The sequence below is a fragment of the Physella acuta genome, unplaced genomic scaffold, assembly GCF_028476545.2.
Source record: "Physella acuta isolate Inbredline_101_S28 unplaced genomic scaffold, ASM2847654v3 ptg000890l, whole genome shotgun sequence".
NCBI lineage: Eukaryota > Metazoa > Mollusca > Gastropoda > Physidae > Physella > Physella acuta.
In genome coordinates, this window is record NW_026732407.1 from 1,588,407 (window position 1) to 1,609,142 (window position 20,736).

At 40.1% G+C, this 20,736-nt stretch overlaps 1 protein-coding gene across 1 annotated transcript in view; it reads right to left on the bottom strand.

The window, feature by feature from the left end:
- Nucleotides 1–1,654: 1,654 nt before the first annotated feature.
- Nucleotides 1,655–20,736, bottom strand: part of LOC131952739 (polypeptide N-acetylgalactosaminyltransferase 5) — a 49,853-nt gene continuing 30,771 nt past the window's right edge. Inside the window, exons 2-13 of the mRNA XM_059315555.1 lie at nt 18,647–19,143; nt 17,727–17,880; nt 14,708–14,874; nt 12,565–12,729; nt 9,052–9,265; nt 8,524–8,641; nt 8,015–8,200; nt 7,776–7,904; nt 7,566–7,670; nt 6,077–6,205; nt 4,557–4,686; nt 1,655–2,854 (exon numbers count right to left, since the gene is read on the bottom strand). Of these exons, the coding sequence (XP_059171538.1) occupies nt 2,808–2,854; nt 4,557–4,686; nt 6,077–6,205; nt 7,566–7,670; nt 7,776–7,904; nt 8,015–8,200; nt 8,524–8,641; nt 9,052–9,265; nt 12,565–12,729; nt 14,708–14,874; nt 17,727–17,880; nt 18,647–19,007 (1,905 nt within the window). The 5' untranslated portion in view covers nt 19,008–19,143 and the 3' untranslated portion in view covers nt 1,655–2,807. The remainder of the gene's footprint in view (nt 2,855–4,556; nt 4,687–6,076; nt 6,206–7,565; nt 7,671–7,775; nt 7,905–8,014; nt 8,201–8,523; nt 8,642–9,051; nt 9,266–12,564; nt 12,730–14,707; nt 14,875–17,726; nt 17,881–18,646; nt 19,144–20,736) is intronic.

The following is a 20,736-nucleotide window of genomic DNA, read 5'->3' on the forward strand; positions in this document are numbered from 1 at the left end:
GGTAGGGTGGCGGGCACCACTTTAAATCGACAAACTCCTTCCAGAGGCGTAGCGACCCTTCCCGTCACTTCGATTTCCACCCCCCCCCCCCTCAAATTTTCGATTTGCACCACCCCTCAAACTTTCGATTTCCATCCCCTTCAACCTTTCAATACTGTTTATGAAAAAAAATCTGTCTCTGTCGAATAGTGACAGGCGGGCACGGAGTTGGGAACCCCTGGTTTAGACTGAAGATAAAACTAATATAAGGAAGAAGGTTCTGAATAACCAGACATAATGTATTGAGTTGTGTTTTTAAAAAAAGAAGACAACGCTTGATTCATTTTATTTCTTTGTAAAATTCTACAATTAAGTAGTGACTAATACAACTCTCATTTTGGGATCCACAAGTGACCCTTCCTTTTACCTACACCACTGGTTGTACCAGGTAGGCTACTTAGAACATACATAAGGATAAATACAGGGCCAACTAAAACACAGAATTACCATTCCTTAAGTGTCTGGCCTGCAAAAAATGCAAATTCCCTGTGAACATAAACCAGTTCTGACATCAACTACTGAGTCCAGGTGTTTGTAAATCTTTTGTTCTAGATCTAGCTTGTTCTGTCTGTCTTACTCCAGTTGTTTATGTGCCCTTAACATGTCACATACATCAGGTATTTTTGTTAAGTAAAACAATGTTTATGCATACAAACACTAATTTTATGCTGGTTCTAAAAATAGGTACTGTAAAATTTGGTTGTTTATTGCAACAAACATTCCAGAAAACCTAGCTGTAGAGTCTTCAAACCTACCTGATAGTTGTAGAGTCTTCAAACCTACCAGATAGTTAGAATTGTAGAAGACTCAGTCACCATATTTTAAATTAGCTACCAAAATATTTTGTCAAATTTTTAAAAAACCAATGGACTAAAACAAATATAAATAATAAAAATCACATTAGAAAAAATCTTTTTGATAAAAAATTTATTTCATGAAAGGCACTTTGAGACAAAATAAAGTTGAAATTAGTGTACAAGAAACAAGTAGTAGCAGTCTAAAATTTCTGCTGGTGGACACATACCTACAGTAGACAAATATGAAAGAAAACCTTTAAATATATTAACACTGTTCCAGCTTTGATTTGTGTTCCATCAACAAATGTTTTAGAATATTACTGTAAGCTTTTGTTGGGACAGTTTATGTTGAATACATCACATGATCTACAAACAAGGTGAAAATTCTATCATGTACATACATTTAAATGTGAATCCTGAAGATCAAACTAAACACAAAATATATGGATTTCCTTATTTAGAAATAATGTATAGATCTTTATATGGCTTTCAAGATCTTATGAATTGACCTTATGGTTCAATGATGAAATAACATTGGTTAGGTAATTTCTACATGCCAGTCAAGTCAGGTCATCTTAGGTCATCTTCATGCAGGTCAAGAGCTCATCTTTATATGCAGGTCAAGTCAGCTCATCTATATGCAGGTAAAGTCAGGTCATCTCTTCATGCAGGTCAAGTCATGTCATCTCTTCATGCACATAAAGTCATGTCATCTCTTCATGCACATAAAGTCATGTCTTCTCAAACCAGGTAAAGTCTGGTCTCACACTCAGGTAAAGTCAGTTAATCTCTAGATGCAGGTCAAGTCATGTCATCTCTACACTCAGGTAAAGTCAGGTCATCTCTTCATGCACATAAAGTAATGTCTTCTCAAACCAGGTAAAGTCTGGTCTCACACTCAGGTAAAGTCAGTTAATCTCTAGATGCAGGTAGATTCTGGTCTTTAAACAAGTAATTTATCCCCCTCCCTAAGATAGTCAGTCAATTCCCACATAGATAACAAACACAAGCAACAATCTGTTTAAAGCTAAACAAAGAAAGATTACAGTTGAATATACTTCATGCAACTTGAGCAGAACACAACACTCAGTAACTACTGATCCATCGGCTAGTCAAAGTAGGCAACGCATTAGTATGAAACAATACTCATGCTGAACATGACTGTCTAGGGGACAAACATGTAGGTCCATTAGCCCGTAATCCATTTCTAAAAATGTATTACAATTTGAAAAATTGTTAATGTTTGGTTAATATTCAAAATATGTTTAGTGTTATTACGGTATTGTATTGCTATGTTAAGATGGACAAATAATGACAGCAGTTCACACATAGTCGTACTTGTACAACACTAGTCGTACACACGTCTGGTCGTACACATAAAAATATACACAGTTGTAAAATAAATCAATACACTGGTGGTACACATAAAGATGTGACATTGGATGAATTCATAACAGACCAGATCAGCTTGTATAAGGCCAAAAATCATTCACAGCCCACTCATTATTACATGACACTCATCTGATACCATTTGATTTAGCATTTACAAGCTGGTGAATAAAATCTTATCACAACATGATCAAAGTAAATTCACGGCCCAAACAAATTTTAAGCAAGGTTTTAACATTCATTTTGTAAAGAAAAACAAATGTTAATAATTATTAACAACGAATTTTAAAAAGTTTAAATTTAAAAAATCTTTCAAATTGAATAAGTTTTTAATTCTAAAATCGAATTGGCTAAAACAAAGGGACATGAATCAAACAAAAATTCTAATTTAATTTGTTTTATTGTTTCTTAAAAAAAGTGTATAGCAAATTTTGGGACTTGCGCAGTTGGCCTAGATGTAAACCCATGTGTGATGCCAACTTCTCTAGAACATGCGACTAGGAGTCAATTCACATGACCATTAATCATTTTGCCATGACTTGAGGAGGATCTTCTTGGTGTGACCATGGGGCATCATTTGTGCTACCAAACTATATTGGAATGTTCAAGTCTACGCTCTTCAGATGCAGCTAAATGGAAACAAAAGATACAAAAGCTTTTTTCATCTAGATGCAGCTCTAGGAAAAAAAAAAGTTTTTCTCCTACCTGTGGCCTATGACTAAACAGAAAGTTTTGTGACTTAAATGCCAACACAAACTAGTTATTGGCTCAACGTGAACACACAAGAACTTTTTCACACAGCAAGTATTGTAACACATCATTTACATAATTAAACATGAATTTTTTAAACACGGTTAAACATAAGCTTTTTAACACATTTGAAACACAGTAAAACGCAAGCCTTTTAACACATCTTACAGGCAGATCAAGGCATTTAAAAAGTAAATAATTTTTTAAAAATAAAATGTTTGACAATTTATATTATATTGTGAGAAAAACTTGCAAATTCCAGCAAGAGTAAAGTTCCACCTAAATGTACACACGACAACTTTGGTACACAATGTGTAAACAAGACAACTTTGGTACACAAACTGTACTTTGGTACGCTGCGACCCTGCATTCATTTAAATTATAATAATAGTTCTAACACATTAATCTCATTAAATTATAAATCACCTCTAAAATATTTTATAACAAATGCACAATTTTATCATGTGTACAGGTGACCAATGGGTCATGTGACTGACTGTACAAGTACACATAGTTTGGTACAACAGCTTTTATCATCCAAGGACATTATGTTACATATTTATGTAACACCACATCAAATGACATTATGTCACATATTCATGTAACACAACATCCAATGATATTGCAGTAGCAGTATTTGTGTGATGCAAAAGTGACATAACAAAAGTTGTCATGTCATGTAACATTGTTACTGACATGACATGGCAGCAGCTGTCATGACATATGATATGAAAGTGACATGATGTGTGAAATGGCAGTGACATGACATGACAGCAGCTGTCATTGAATGAAATGGCACCTGCTGCCATGTCAACCTAGATGACACAAGTGCCACCAGCTGACACAAGTGCCACCAACTGACACAAGTGCCGCCAACTGACACAAGTACCACCAACTGACACAAGTGCCACCAACTGACACAAGTGCCACCAGCTGACACAAGTGCCATCAACTGACACAAGTGCCACCAACTGACACAAGTGCCCCCAGCTGACAGCAGCAAAATGTAAAATCTCTACACTAGTTTCAACCCAATATTTATTATGTGAACATTTCAGTAAGAGAGCAGACAGCCTTATCACAGATACAACAAGGAAGGCATGTTTGATAACAATGGGCGTCCCCCTTCCTACCAGAAGTAGCAGTCAAATGTCTAAACATTAGACCCCAACATTTTCTAATGACAAAACTAGCTTCACTCCAGTGGTGTAGGATAGCTGCAGTGATGCCAGGATTGTATCTCAAAGTTCAGCTACATTACAATATAAGCAACTATTGGAAACTTCAACACAGAATTTAAATGGTTATGGCAGTACTAACAGTACTATGATGCTGTCATTACAACTAAAATACAAAGTTATTGAGCAAACCTTTCCACTAGAGCTATTCTAATCTTCACAGAAGGAAATTTCTAACATTTTTAACATGAACTTGTTGTGTATGGGTTACTATTCTCTATTAAAATACACAATGAAACTTGTTGTGTATGGGTAACTATCCTCTATTAAAATACATAATGAAACTTGCTTGTCTAAAATAATGAGCCCTAATCTGTTAACAATTGTTATTCTGGTATAACACCTGATGGCGCCTTCCTCTTCCACAGCCAGATCTGTCGGTCTACCCCGGTACATTTCCTCATCATCAGCTTCTTACCATCCACAGACACCTCCGCACACTTCTGTGTGTTGGCATGTACAAGTGTGTTGTCCTGGGGGTGATAATAGATTCATGGTCAAACCACGTGTTGCTGACAGATCTTAACATTAGCTAAACTACATTGTACCAAGCCTTTAGACAAATGATACCATTTAGGTTGTACTCATTAAATCCCACAACTGACACCATCAAGATTCTATAAAATAAATCACACAACCGACACCATCAAGATTCTATAAAATAAATCCCACAACTGACACCATCAAGATTCTATAAAATAAATACCACAACTGACACCATCAAGATTCTATAAAATAAATCCCACAACTGACACCATCAAGATTCTATAAAATAAATCACACAACCGACACCATCAAGATTCTATAAAATAAATCACACAACTGACACCATCAAGATTCTATAAAATAAATCACACAACTGACACCATCAAGATTCTATAAAATAAATCCCACAACTGACACCATCAAGATTCTATAAAATAAATCACACAACTGACACCATCAAGATTCTATAAAATAAATCCCACAACTGACACCATCAAGATTCTATAAAATAAATCACACAACTGACATCATCAAGATTCTATAAAATAAATCACACAACTGACACCATCAAGATTCTATAAAATAAATCACACAACTGACACCATCAAGATTCTATAAAATAAATCACACAACTGATACCATCAAGATTCTATAAAATAAATCCCACAACTGACACCCTCAAGATTCTATAAAATAAATCCCACAACTGACACCATCAAGATTCTATAAAATAAATCACACAACTGACACCATCAAGATTCTATAAAATAAATCCCACAACTGAGACCATCAAGATTCTATAAAATAAACCCCATAACTGACACCATCAAGATTCTATAAAATAAATCACACAACTGACACCATCAAGATTCTATAAAATAAATCCCACAACTGACACCATTAAGATTCTATAAAATAAATCCCACAACTGACACCATCAAGATTCTATAAAATAAATCACACAACTGACACCATCAAGATTCTATAAAATAAATCACACAACTGACACCATCAAGATTCTATAAAATAAATCCCACAACTGACACCATCAAGATTCTATAAAATAAATCCCACAACTGACACCATCAAGATTCTATAAAATAAATCCCACAACCGACACCATCAAGATTCTATAAAATAAATCACACAACTGACACCATCAAGATTCTATAAAATAAATCCCACAACTGACACCATCAAGATTCTATAAAATAAATCCCACAACTGACACCATCAAGATTCTATAAAATAAATCACACAACTGACACCATCAAGATTCTATAAAATAAATCCCACAACTGACACCATCAAGATTCTATAAAATAAATCCCACAACTGACACCATCAAGAGACAACTAGAATCTGCCCCAGACTGACCTCCTTGTACAACCATTCCTGATTGCCTCGCTGCCCATGGCAGGGGTAGATAATCACGTCATCTCCCCCTGAGTAATCCAAGCATCCATCATCTCGCCTGATTTCCCCATTCTTGCTCAGCATCCAGTACTGAAGTTACAAGTCAAATCAAGTTAACTCATACAGGAACACAATTTTAACAGATACAAAATTTTTACTGTAATCAATGTTAAAACAGTTTAGACAATGGCGATAAATTAATCGCTATCGTATTATGCAGCAATTAGATTTAAATAATTGCAATAAATAAATCCATATAATCCAAATCTTATCACAGCAATTAAGTTTTAAACAATTGAAGCAAGTAAACACAAGTCTAATCATGGAGATCTAAGTTCTAATCATTGAAATAAATCAATCCAAGTCTAGTTACACAGCAGTAAAGTTGAAAGAACTTGTCTAAAGTTGAAAGAACTTGTTTGAGGTTGAAAGAACTTGTCTAAAGTTAAAAGAACTTGTCTAGAGTTAATAGAACTTGTCTAAAGAACTTGTCTAAAGATGAAAGAACTTGTCTAAAGTTAGAACTTGTCTAAAGAACTTGTCTAAAGAACTTGTCTAAAGTTGAGAGAACTTGTCTAAAGAACTTGTCTAAAGTTGAAAGAAAATGTCTAAAGAACTTGTCTAAAGTTGAAAGAACTTGTCTAAAGAACTTGTCTAAAGTTGAAAGAACTTGTCTACTGAACTTGTCTAAATTTGAAAGAACTTGTCTAAAGTTGAGAGAACTTGTCTAAAGAACTTGTCTAAAGTTAAAAGAACTTGTCTAAAGAACTTGTCTAAAGTTGAAAGAACTTGTCTACTGAACTTGTCTACTGAACTTGTCTAAAGAACTTGTCTAAAGTTGAGAGAACTTGTCTACTGAACTTGTCTAAAGAACTTGTCTAAAGTTGAAAGAACTTGTCTACTGAACTTGTCTAAAGAACTTGTCTAAAGTTGAGAGAACTTGTCTACTGAACTTGTCTAAAGAACTTGTCTAAAGTTGAGAGAACTTGTCTAAAGTTGAAAGAACTAGTCTAAAGAACTTGTTTAAAGTTGAAAGAACTTGTCTAAAGAACTTGTCTAAAGAACTTGTCTAAAGAACTTGTCTAAAGAACTTGTCTAAAGAACTTGTCTAAAGTTGAGAGAACTTGTCTAAAGAACTTGTCTAAAGAACTTGTCTAAAGTTGAAAGAACTTATCTAAAGAACTTGTCTAAAGAACTTGTCTAAAGAACTTGTCTAAAGTTGAGAGAACTTGTCTAAAGAACTTGTCTAAAGAACTTGTCTAAAGTTGAGAGAACTTGTCTAAAGAACTTGTCTAAAGTTGAGTGAACTTGTCTAAAGTCAAAAGAACTTGTCTAAAGAACTTGTCTAAAGGTGAGAGAACTTGTCTAAAGAACTTGTCTAAAGTTGAGTGAACTTGTCTAAAGTCAAAAGAACTTGTCTAAAGAACTTGTCTAAAGAACTTGTCCTGACCTGGTTGCCTCCCTGGTTGTGACACGCCCACATGTTGACAGCTTTATGGTAGCTGTTGTGGTCTGTTGGGCTGTCTATACACATGGGCTTGGCCTTGCTGCGGATCTAAACAACAATGCCACAGTAAATAACAACAATCTCACAGTAAATAACATAAAACACTATAATCCAGATAATACAGCAACAGCAGTTTAAAAAAGGTTACATTACCTCCCCTGAGGCTAAAGCTTCACCAGGCACAAAGAGATCAGGATAAACATTTTTAATGTACCAGGCGAAGGACTTGCAGTTTAGATTTTTCCTCAACTCTTTACGTGCGGACACATCACCATACTCTCCCTATACAGACAAACATACAACTCTGAATAAATCAGAACAAGAATTTTTCTACAAAAGCTAGATTTTCTTGTATTAAAACTTTTAAAAAATCTGTAAAGAGAACTACTGACCAGATCAAAATTAAAGCGTTCGTAATAATAGTTCTTGTAGTCGTCCATCCAAACTTCGGCCAGACGAATGGAATTTTTCTTGACCACATTGACGCCAGTTTTCCACTTGTAGGGTGAGCGCTTGCGGAAGATGTGCCCCACGTGTGAGCAGGGTATAATCTCCAGGGATCCTCCACACATCCACACCTACAGCAGATAAATAATTCACGGAGCCATCCAACTGACTGAGTTATCTGCTCTTGACATGCAACTAGCCCTTGCATAATGCAGCGCTCAAACTAAAGTGCACTTTGTTTTTACGGAAACCAATTTATTTAATTACATGAACATTTCATGATGAAAGCATCTCTAAAAAAATATTTTTATCAATGGTTTCATCTAAGTGATGGGTAAAAACTTGGATGGATGGAAAAACTTGGATGGATGGAAAAACTTGGATGGATGGAAAAACTTGGATGGATGGAAAAACTTGGATGGATGGAAAAACTTGGATGGCTGGAAAAACTTACCCTGAAAGACAACTCTAAATTTTCCCCACCCCAGATATCCATGCCTGGGTCGTAGGTGCCAAGTTTCTCAAAATATCTTCTGCTGATTGCAAACAGGCCACCAGCCATGGTGGGGGATCTGAAACAAAACAACATCATGTGACCCAACAATCATGTGACCCAACAATCATGTGACCCAACAATCATGTGACCCTACAATCATGTGACCCTACAATCATGTGACCCTACAATCATGTGACCCCTAGTCATGTGACCCAACAATCATGTGACTCCTATAGCCATGTGACTCCTATAGCCATGTGACTCCTATAGTCATGTGACCCAACAATCATGTGACCCAACAGTCATGTGACTCTACAATCATGTGACTCAACTATGTCCTGTGACCCAAAAGACCCAGGGTAAGTTGAACTAGGCAAAACCCCTAGGTAACAGCTGAACTAGACAAAACCCCTAGGTAACAGCTGAACTAGACAAAACCCCTGGGTAACAGCTGAACTAGTGACAGAGACCATGTCTGTGACCTACTTGATTGGGGCGACATCGCTGGCCCTTCTCTGTCTCTCAAACTCTGGAATACCATGCCATGAGAACTGCATGTTCCAGTCAAAGCCTCCAATGCTGGTGGCCTTGGCGCTGCTGTACTGGTACTTGAGGGTGTCGTCCTCTATCACGTCTATCACAGGGCAGACAACTATCGTCTCATTGATGGCTATCCTGTCCAGCAGGGGTTCCAGCCAGCCTGAAAGACAAGTGGTCAGTGGCGGTCAGCCAGAGAACAGGTTTCAATGATTGAGGACAAGTGGTCAGTGGCGGTCAGCCAGAGAACAGGTTTCAATGATTGAGGACAAGTGGTCAGTCGCGGTCAGCCAGAGAACAGGTTTCAATGATTGAGGACAAGTGGTCAGTGGCGGTCAGCCAGAGAATAGGTTTCAATGATTGAGGACAAGTGGTCAGTGGCGGTCAGCCAGAGAACAGGTTTCAATGATTGAGGACAAGTGGTCAGTGGCGGTCAGCCAGAGAATAGGTTTCAATGATTGAGGACAAGTGGTCAGTCGCGGTCAGCCAGAGAATAGGTTTCAATGATTGAGGACAAGTGGTCAGTCGCGGTCAGCCAGAGAATAGGTTTCAATGATTGAGGACAAGTGGTCAGTCGCGGTCAGCCAGAGAATAGGTTTCAATGATTGAGGACAAGTGGTCAGTGGCGGTCAGCCAGAGAACAGGTTTCAATGATTGAGGACAAGTGGTCAGTGGCGGTCAGCCAGAGAATAGGTTTCAATGATTGAGGACAAGTGGTCAGTGGCGGTCAGCCAGAAAATAGGTTTCAATGATTGAGGACAAGTGGTCAGTGGCGGTCAGCCAGAGAACAGGTTTCAATGATTGAGGACAAGTGGTCAGTGGCGGTCAGCCAGAGAACAGGTTTCAATGATTGAGGACAAGTGGTCAGTGGTGGTAAGCCAGAGAACAGGTTTCAATGATTGAGGACAAGTGGTCATCCGAGAGAACAGGTTTCAATGATTGAGGAGAAGTGGTCATCCAGAGAACAGGTTTCAATGATTGATGACAAGTGGTCAGTGGCGGTCAGCCAGAGAACAGGTTTCAATGATTGAGGACAAGTGGTCAGTGGCGGTCAGCCAGAGAACAGGTTTCAATGATTGAGGACAAGTGGTCAGTGGCGGTCAGCCAGAGAACAGGTTTCAATGATTGAGGACAAGTGGTCAGTGGCGGTCAGCCAGAGAACAGGTTTCAATGATTGAGGACAAGTGGTCAGTGGCGGTCAGCCAGAGAACAGGTTTCAATGATTGAGGACAAGTGGTCAGTGGCAGTCAGCCAGAGAACAGGTTTCAATGATTGAGGACAAGTGGTCAGTGGTGGTCAGCCAGAGAACAGGTTTCAATGATTGAGGACAAGTGGTCATCCAGAGAACAGGTTTCAATGATTGAGGAGAAGTGGTCATCCAGAGAACAGGTTTCAATGATTGAGGACAAGTGGTCAGTCGCGGTCAGCCAGAGAACAGGTTTCAATGATTGAGGACAAGTGGTCAGTGGCGGTCAGCCAGAGAACAGGTTTCAATGATTGAGGACAAGTGGTCAGTCACGGTCAGCCAGAGAACAGGTTTCAATGATTGAGCTAATGAGGATCTAATGGCTGATGAGGCACTCACTAGTGAGGATATAAAGGAAAAAGTAACTTGAAATAAGGAACAAGTAGGAAAAATGAGATAAAGATAAGGTTCAGTGATAAATATGATGTAAAGAGATAAAGAAGAGGTGAAGAGATAAAGATGAGGTGAAGAGATAAAGATGATGTGAAGAGATAAAGATGAGGTGAAGAGATAAAGATAAGATGAAGAGATAAAGATGAGGTGAAGAGATAAAGATGAGGTGAAGAGATAAAGATGAGGTGAAGAGATAAAGATGAGGTGAAGAGATAAAGATGATGTGAAGAGATAAAGATGATGTGAAGAGATAAAGATGGGGTGAAGAGATAAAGATGGGGTGAAGAGATAAAGATGAGGAGATAAAGATGAGGTGAAGAGATAAAGATGAGATGAAGAGATAAAGATGAGATGAAGAGATAAAGATGAGGTGAAGAGATAAAGATGAGGTGAAGAGATAAAGATGAGGTGAAGAGATAAAGATGAGGTGAAGAGATAAAGATGAAGAGATAAAGATGAGGTGAAGAGATAAAGATGAGATGAAGAGATAAAGATGAGGTGAAGAGATAAAGATGAGGTGAAGAGATAAAGATGAGGTGAAGAGATAAAGATGAGATGAAGAGATAAAGATGAGGTGAAGAGATAAAGATGAGGTGAAGAGATAAAGATGAGGTGAAGAGATAAAGATGAGGTGAAGAGATAAAGATGAGGTACAGAGATAAAGATGAGGTGCAGAGATAAAGATGAAGAGATAAAGATGAGGTACAGAGATAAAGATGAGGTGCAGAGATAAAGATGAAGAGATAAAGATGAGGTGAAGAGATAAAGATGAGGTGAAGAGATAAAGAAGAGGTGAAGAGATAAAGATAAGGGGAAGAGATAAAGATGAGGAGATAAAGATGAGGTACAGAGATAAAGATGAGGTGCAGAGATAAAGAAGAGGTGAAAAGATAAAGATGAAGAGATAAAGTTGAGGTGAAGAGATAAAGATGAGGTGAAGAGATAAAGATGAGGTGAAGAGATAAAGATGAGGTGAAGAGATAAAGATGAGGTGAAGAGATAAAGATGAAGAGATAAAGATGAGGTGAAGAGATAAAGATGAGGTAAAGAGATAAAGATGAGGTGAAGAGATAAAGATGAAGAGATAAAGATGAGGTGAAGAGATAAAGATGAGGTGAAGAGATAAAGATGAGATGAAGAGATAAAGATGAGGTGAAGAGATAAAGATGAGGTGAAGAGATAAAGATGAGGTGAAGAGATAAAGATGAGGTGAAGAGATAAAGATGAGGTGAAGAGATAAAGATGAGGTGAAGAGATAAAGATGAAGAGATAAAGATGAGGTGAAGAGATAAAGATGAGGTGAAGAGATAAAGATGAGGTGAAGGGATAAAGAAGAGGTGAAAAGATAAAGATGAAGAGATAAAGTTGAGGTGAAGAGATAAAGATGAGGTGAAGAGATAAAGATGAGGTGAAGAGATAAAGATGAGGTGAAGAGATAAAGATGAGGTGAAGAGATAAAGATGAGATGAAGAGATAAAGATGAGGTGAAGAGATAGAGATGAGGTGAAGAGATAGAGATGAGGTGAAGGGATAAAGTTAATGTGAAGACATAAAGATGAGGTACAGAGATAAAGATGAGGTGCAGAGATAAAGATGAGGTGAAGAGATAAAAGTGAAGAGATAAAGAAGAGGTGCAGAGATAAAGAAGAGGTGAAGAGATAAAGATGAGGTGAAGAGATAAAGATGAGGTGAAGAGATAAAGATGAGGTGAAGAGATAAAGATGAGGTGAAGAGATAAAGATGAGGTGAAGAGATAAAGATGAGGTGAAGAGATAAAGATGAGGTGAAGAGATAAAAGTGAAGAGATAAAGCTGTTGTAGCACCTTCAGCACATTCACAATGTGAATCAAGGAACGTGACCACCTGGGCCGTGGCTATGGCGAACCCTGAGAGGCGAGCCCGGATCAAACCCTCTCTCTGAAGGGTTCGGGTGATCTTCACCTTGCCCAGCTTGGCCACGTATTCTTCCAGTGGTTTCTTCAGGTGCTCTGAAACAATAATCACGTGACCCAGAGTTAATAGTAATCACGTGACCCAAAGTTAATAGTAATCACGTGACCAACAGCTAATAGTAATCACGTGACCCACAGCTAATAGTAATCACGTGACCCAAAATTAATAGTAATCACGTGACCCAAAGTTAATAGTAATCACGTGACCCAGAGTTAATAGTAATCACGTGACCCAGAGTTAATAGTAATCACGTGACCAAAAGTTAATAGTAATCACGTGACACACGGTTAATAGTAATCACGTGACACACGGTTAATAGTAATTAAGTGACCCATGCTTAATATAATGACAGCCCTTAACAAGTATAGACAAAGACCGAGCCAGCTACCCACGTACAAAACTCAAATATTTAGTGTTGAGCAGTAAAACGTTGAATGGGCCCCTCATACTTTTTTTGTTGGGTCCCACTAAATTCTCCCAGCCTGTTAGCAGACCTTTTCTCCTACCCCCCCCCCCCCCCCCTTTTCACTTTGAAGATAACTTGAATAACTTAATTACTAAATCAATAAAGATAACTTGAATAATTTAATGGCTAAATCAATGAAGGTAACTTAAATAACTCAATCAATAATTACAATAGCTTTGACGCTACAGATGTTAGCGTCGTAATTTGAAACCAACACAAAAACCGATCATCAAACGTAACAAAACAACTACTTGTGTTTCAGGACATCGATTACCAATACGTTCGGCAACATCCCCCCCCCTCCCACATCCCCCCTCCCACGTGACACGTCACAGATCCTGTACACAGATTGTTGTCGTCTGGCGACTAGTGCCACGTCATACACGAGGCAGGAGCATAGTTTGAAGCTGCACATTTGTGCGTACCCGTGGGTATACTTGAAGCTGCACATCTGTGCGTACCATGAGGTATACTTGAAGCTGCACATTAGTGCGTACCCCAAAAGTATACTTGAAGCTGCACATTTGTGCGTACCCTGAGGTATGCTTGAAGCAGCACATTTGTGCGTACCCCAAAAGTATACTTGAAGCTGCACATTTCAGCGAACCGGATGGTATACTTGATGGGCGTCGCTATGTAGCATGTTACCCCCCCCCCCCCCCCTTCTCCTACCCAGGGGTAGCACAATGTCACCACCCCGTAGAGCCGACTTGGGGTGTGTATGAGGGGGGGGGGGAGAGAGAAGAGAAAGAAAATGATTGGTTTACATCTGGCCAGCTTTGATCATCAGGGAACAAAGGGAGCTAATACACATATAAAACAAGGGAAATAAAAAGCTGTATAAAGTTGGATTTGATGATTGTCTTCTCCCCATATTTCACTCGGTGAACTGCGAGGCTTGAGAAAAACGGAAGGGGGAGGGGAGATGGTGGAGTTGTGATGGAAAGTCCCGGATGAAAGATTTGCCACAAAATTGAGCCATTATTCTATTTTTAAACGGATTGCAAAAAAAATAAAAAAATAAATAAGGAGACATTTCTAAGTATAGCGCCTTTAGGGGAGGGGGGGGGGGGTAAATAACTGAGAGGCTTAAATAACTGAGAGGCATACCGCGTGACTGGTCTTTCATGGACTGTCTTTAAATCTAAATTTAAAAAAAAAAATCTACATCTAATGGAATTCTTTCAAACAAATACTTTTCCACTTTAGGGGACCAGACGAACTGCTCCCTGGGTCTTACCATGCACTTACAATAATACCCTAATCTCTGTAATCGATTACCAGCTTCAATAATACACTAATCTCTCTCTGTAATCGATTACCAGTTACAATAATACCCTAATCTAAGCCTCTAGTCGATTCCACTTTAAAGCATTGACGAGCTGCGAATACCGATCCCTGCTGATACCTCCAACAGAGTAGCTCCAAGTTGATTGTAAAATAAAGTGAGCTAAGTACAGGGTCATGAGGTGCCAAACTAGCACGAGTTGAGCTCGGAGCTTAGGGGCGTGGCCGGAAGAGCAGGAAGGAGAGGTGACGTGACTTACCCATATCGGAGAAGTCGTCGACTAGAATAATCTCCTTGAGGAGGTGAGCTGGCGACCTGTCCAGCACGCTGTGGACTGTCCTCAGCAACACTGACCAGGCCTCGTTGTGGAAACAGATGACCACACTGGTGTCTGGTAGATTTGTGTGGTACAGCTGGTCAAGGCATCTGGTGGGGAGGAAGGTGGTGGGGTTAGTTGTGGTGATACAGGAAGGTGATGGTGTTAGATGTGGTGGTGGGTAGAGGAAGGTGATGGTGTTAGATGTGGTGGTGGGTAGAGGAAGGTGATGGTGTTAGATGTGGTGGTGCTAGAGGAAGGTGATGGTGTTAGATGTGGTGGTGGGTAGAGGAAGGTGATGGTGTTAGATGTGGTGGTGGGTAGAGGAAGGTGATGGTGTTAGATGTGGTGGTGCTAGAGGAAGGTGATGGTGTTAGATGTGGTGGTGGGTAGAGGAAGGTGATGGTGTTAGATGTGGTGGTGGGTAGAGGAAGGTGATGGTGTTAGATGTGGTGGTGGGTAGAGGAAGGTGATGGTGTTAGATGTGGTGGTGGGTAGAGGAAGGTGATGGTGTTAGATGTGGTGGTGGGTAGAGGAAGGTGATGGTGTTAGATGTGGTGGTGGGTAGAGGAAGGTGATGGTGTTAGATGTGGTGGTAGAGGAAGGTGATGGTGTTAGTTTGTTGTAGTGGGTAAAGGAAGGTGATAGTGTTTGCTGTGGTGGTTAGAGGAAAGTGATGGTGTCTATTGTGGTGGGGGTGGGAGGGGAGGGTGGAGAACGGAAGCAAGATCTCTATGTTAGTTTCTTACACAAGTGCCAGTCGCTCGTTATTTAACCCGACATTAATACTGATCCCATCCACCCACATCGTACAATCTATTCCCCCTATCTACATTAGATCACCCCCCCCCCCGTGTCTTCCCTGACCCCCTCCCCCATCTACATTAGATCACCCCCCTGTCTACACTGACCTCCACCCCCACTTGAAGCAGCCCACCGTGACAGACCCTACAGACCTCCGTTTCTTGCACTAATTGACTCCATTTTCTCGCCCCTCTCCCAGACCTAATTCCCCCTTTTAAAGGCAAGGCCCAGCACCCAATGCAACCAAAGACTCATGTAATGGGATCTAACTCTTCTTTGACTGCCCTCAATCGTATTAGTGACAAGCAATTCACGCTCGTCCCCACCACCAGCCCCACGGAATCGATACGTTGTGCACTCTCAGGGTCCATCTGTGATTCAGCCCGGCCACAGGGGTGGGACGGACACTACTCAGCTAATACATGGGGGGGGGGGGGGGGGGGGAAGATGGAGGATCCCTCTAATGAAAGGAGAAAGCAAGAAGAGGAAGTGAGATGTATAGGGCCCAATCGAGTCGTTCATTCACTCAGTCCAATCGGGGACTAAGCTATTCTTAGAAGACAAATGATGACTGGTCACATGATTCAATTACTTAACCAATCACAACAGTTTACAGGCTCTCTATTCAGCGGGAAGTAGAGTCAACAGAATACTCAATCTACCAGCGTATGTTTGTATACACGCGCATGTGAATAGAACTATGTACACATGTGTAGACAAGTGTGTATTTACACAACTGCATGATGTGTAGATAGAATAACCTTCGCGGGGAGTTAATTAATTTCATCACACCTCATTAACTCAACACTTTTCAACGGCGCTTTATTAATTGCTGCACGCTTTATTAATTGCTTCACGGGCTGTAGTTTTTGCTGACTGGTAAAAAAAAATTCGCTTCGGCAACAAAATCAAATATTTTGATCTTTCTACATATATTAAAAAAAATAAAACCGAAATGCTGATTAGAATGAAATGAAAGTAAAAGACAATTTATTGCCGAGTAAAACATCTGATGTCGACATCAAGGGGGGTAAAAAACCCGTGTTTTAATGGGCAGATTAGTGCGCTTCTTCCACAGCCGTGTTCAAAAACTGAAATCAGGCTGCTAAATATTCATGTGCGGCGGGCCCTGGGATCCCCAGGTTAACTGCCGGTGAAATTTAGATGAGAATTTCAGCCAGAGATTCTCTGATTAATCTGTATCTAAACGACGTCCATGTAAAACCAGGCGGGAACTAATCTTGTCAAACGGCACAAGTGACGTCACACTGCACGAGACAAGTGACGTCACCCTGCACGTAGCTGGCGAGCTTATTACATCAGGGAACAGGGCATTAACCCCCCTGTCAATTACCCCCCCCCCCGGGCCAAGTAGGACAATACCCCCCCCCCCCCCCCCCCAACGGACATAGCTAGGTACAACTTGGGTTAGGGTTAGGACTATGGCTATGCTTAGTGTAAGGTTTAGGGCTAGATATAGGGTTAGGCAGTGGCGTCGCTAGGTCGGGTGTCACCCGGTGCGGCACTTCATGGTGTCACCCTACCCCCTCCCAGGAAATAAAGAATATATATATATATATATATATATATATATATATATATATAAATATATATATAAATATATATAAATAAATAAATAAATAAATAAATAAATATATATATATATATATATATATATATATATATATAAATATATAAATATATAAATATATAAATATATATATATAAATATATAAATATATAAATATATATATATATAAATATATAAATATAAATATATATAAATATATATATATATATATATATATATATATATATATATATATATATATATATATATATATATATATATATATATATATATATATATATATATATATATACAAATTACTAAATTTATTAATGGGACAGGCAAAAAAAACATTTTTCTTCTGAAAATTTGGCAAATTTTAGCCTTGGTCTCACTCCACTAAATGGTGTCACCCGGTGCGGCCCGCACCACTCGCCCCGCCCTCGCTACGCCTCTGGGTTAGTGTTATGGTCAGGGTTAGGCTTAAACCAATGTCTAGCGTTGATTTTGGTTTTGTGTTAAGTTTTAGGCCGAGGTGAATGCTTAGGATTTGGTCTTTTTTCTTAAGGTTAGGGTTAAGGTACTCACTCCTTGTCTCTGACGTCAGGTAGACTCCTGTGCAGTGACATCATATCACTGACGTACTGGTTGTAGGCGTTGTTCTTCCAGCCCTCGTCAAACTTCTTCCTCTCCACTTCAGACAGCTTCTCTTTCTCTATCGTCACACCTTTCCCGTTCTCACCTGGGGAACATATACCAACACATATCAACATACACCGACATACACAACATACAAACATACAACAACATATACCCACATACACCAACATACAAACATACACCAACATACACCAGGGGCGTAGCGAGGGGGGGGGGCGGGAGTTGCTGACCGCACCGGGTGACACCATTTAGGGGGGTGACACCAAGGCAAAAAAATAGCAAAATATAGGGAGAAAAACTTGAGGGGGGTGCAAATCGAAAACTTGAGGGGGGGGGGGGGGGGTGCAAATCGACAACTTGAAAGTTTGTCCCCGGGAAGGGTCGCAACGCCTCTGGTGGGTGACACCATTAAGTGCCGCACCGGGTGACACCCGACCTCGCTACGCCACTGACATACACCAATATACACCGACATACTCCACATACATCAACATACATCAATATACATCAACATACATCAATATACACAGACATACACCAATATACACAGACATACACCAATATACATACACCAACATATTTACACCGACATACACCAACATACACCAACATCAGCCACCATCTGCTAATGAAGTGACCCCCCCCCCCCCCACACAGTATTTTCACCCGTTAAAAATAAATTTTAAATCTTAACGAACTGACTAAATTGAAAAAGTCATTCTTTATTGTGTGAAAGACAAATCACGTGATACGGGTAGCTGACGCATACCTCAAATCTACAGACACATCACGTGACACAGGTACCCGTCGCATACCCCACACCCAGAGAGTGAACTTTTGCTACTTACCTGGAGCGTTGGGATCAAAGTCTACTTTGGGTAACGGCGCAATCTTGACCAGGTTCTGCTGGTTCTGTTGGTTCTGCTGGTTGTGCTGGACAGGCTCGGGGTCAGCGACCTTCTCTATGACAGGTTCCAGACGCTCCGTCCTGGGCCTGTCTGTTATCTTCATGGTGACCTCCACTCTATGGACGCGATGGAACTCCTCGTGGTTCTCCTCCAGCTCACGGTGCTGCTTGCCCTCCCCACCACCCTCCAGTAATGAAAACGTCCGTTTGCTAAAGACGAAGATGGAGATGATGTACAAGAGCGGGATGGCCACCAAAAGTTTCAGGAGAAATCCTCTCCGGCGTCGTAAAAAGCTGGCCATAGTCACGTGTTAAAGACCGAACACCCGGCGCTTTAGCGGGTTGGCATCGGGTTGTTTACGAACTTGATCTGGTTGTCAGCACCATTGGGTTGTGTACGCGTCTGGTTGTTTTTTTCTTCACTGGCTCCAAAGGTTTCTGGATAAACAAAAGACAAGTTAGAGGTGAAATATACATATGTAAACACAAACACTCTACTGTAGCCTACATGTCTGCATTAGGGTGGATGGGTGAGGAATCGAATCATGCGGCTTAAGTCTCTAAACTGGACACAGTGGATTAGATGGACACACAGGTCAGGAGACTGGACACACAGGACAGGTTAGTAGACTGGTGTGTCCAGTCAACTACTAGCTAGGAAAAGTAAAAGATACTTAACAAACTTGACTAAGCTAAGAAAAGTAAACGATAGCCCCCACATGAAAATGATTGACATTAAAGACACACACGTTAAATACACATCAGTTCATCAGCGATCAGTTTCTGATGGCAAAGATCAAATTGATTAAAGGGCTTTAAAGATTTCATAACAACCTGACTCAATACACTGACTACCACTGAATACCCGCCCCTATATTACAAGAGAAGAGGGAAAAAAAACGAGGTTTAAAATTTTTTCGAAAAAAAAAATCAATTCTTTGGAATATATTTTCAGTATTAAAACTAAATTTTGATAATCATATCGTTATGAGTTTGATAGTTTTGGATGGTAAAAATCACGACAATAGTGTAAGACGGTGGACGGTAACTCCCCCATCCTAGGTCTAAGATGGTAACCCACCATCCTAGGTCTAAGATGGTAACCCACCATCCTAGGTCTAATATGGTAACCCACCATCCTAGGTCTAAGATGGTAACCCACCATCTTAGGTCTAAGATGGTAACCCACCATCCTAGGTCTAAGATGGTAATCCACCATCCTAGGTCTAAGATGGTAACCCACCATCCTAGGTGTAAGATGGTAACTCCCCCATCCTAGGTGTGTGATGGTAACACCCCATCCTAACTGTAAAATGGTAACTCCCCATCCTAGGTGTAAGATGGTAACTACACCAGCCATAGCGTACACAATTTAATGTAGGACAAGACCACCCAAGACCACGAGACAAATAGAAGTTGTCGAAATGTCTAGTGAACAACAATGACACATGCAATCTAGATAAAAGATTTTTTAAAATAATAACCATGTAAATTTTGATCTAAAAAATGTATCTTTCCTCTAACCACACAACTATGTTATCTCTTGTGTTGGAAGTTGAAGCAATCGGTAACCACTCCAGTCTAAACACGAGTTTGACGAGTAATGAAATAATTAAAACAATGTTTACTACTATACTTTGAGCAGAGTTAAATCAACGAATGTAGGTGTAGCGTTGACCCTTGTGATGGTGTAGTGTTGACCCCTGTGATGGTGTAGCGTTGACCCCTGTGATGGTGTAGCGTTGACCCCTGTGATGGTGTAGCGTTGACCCCTGTGATGGTGTAGCGTTGACCCCTGTGATGGTGTAGCGTTGACCCCTGTGATGGTGTAGCGTTGACCCCTGAGGTTGGTGTAGCGTTGACCCCTGTGATGGTGTAGCGTTGACCCCTGTGATGGTGTAGCGTTGACCCCTGTGACGACACCATCAGCTGGTAGAACTGCTATCTTATGAGACCACAGGACGTCTTGACCTTGACGGCTACCACTTCCCTACACGACACGTACGAGGCCCTAAACTTTCTGACCCTCTC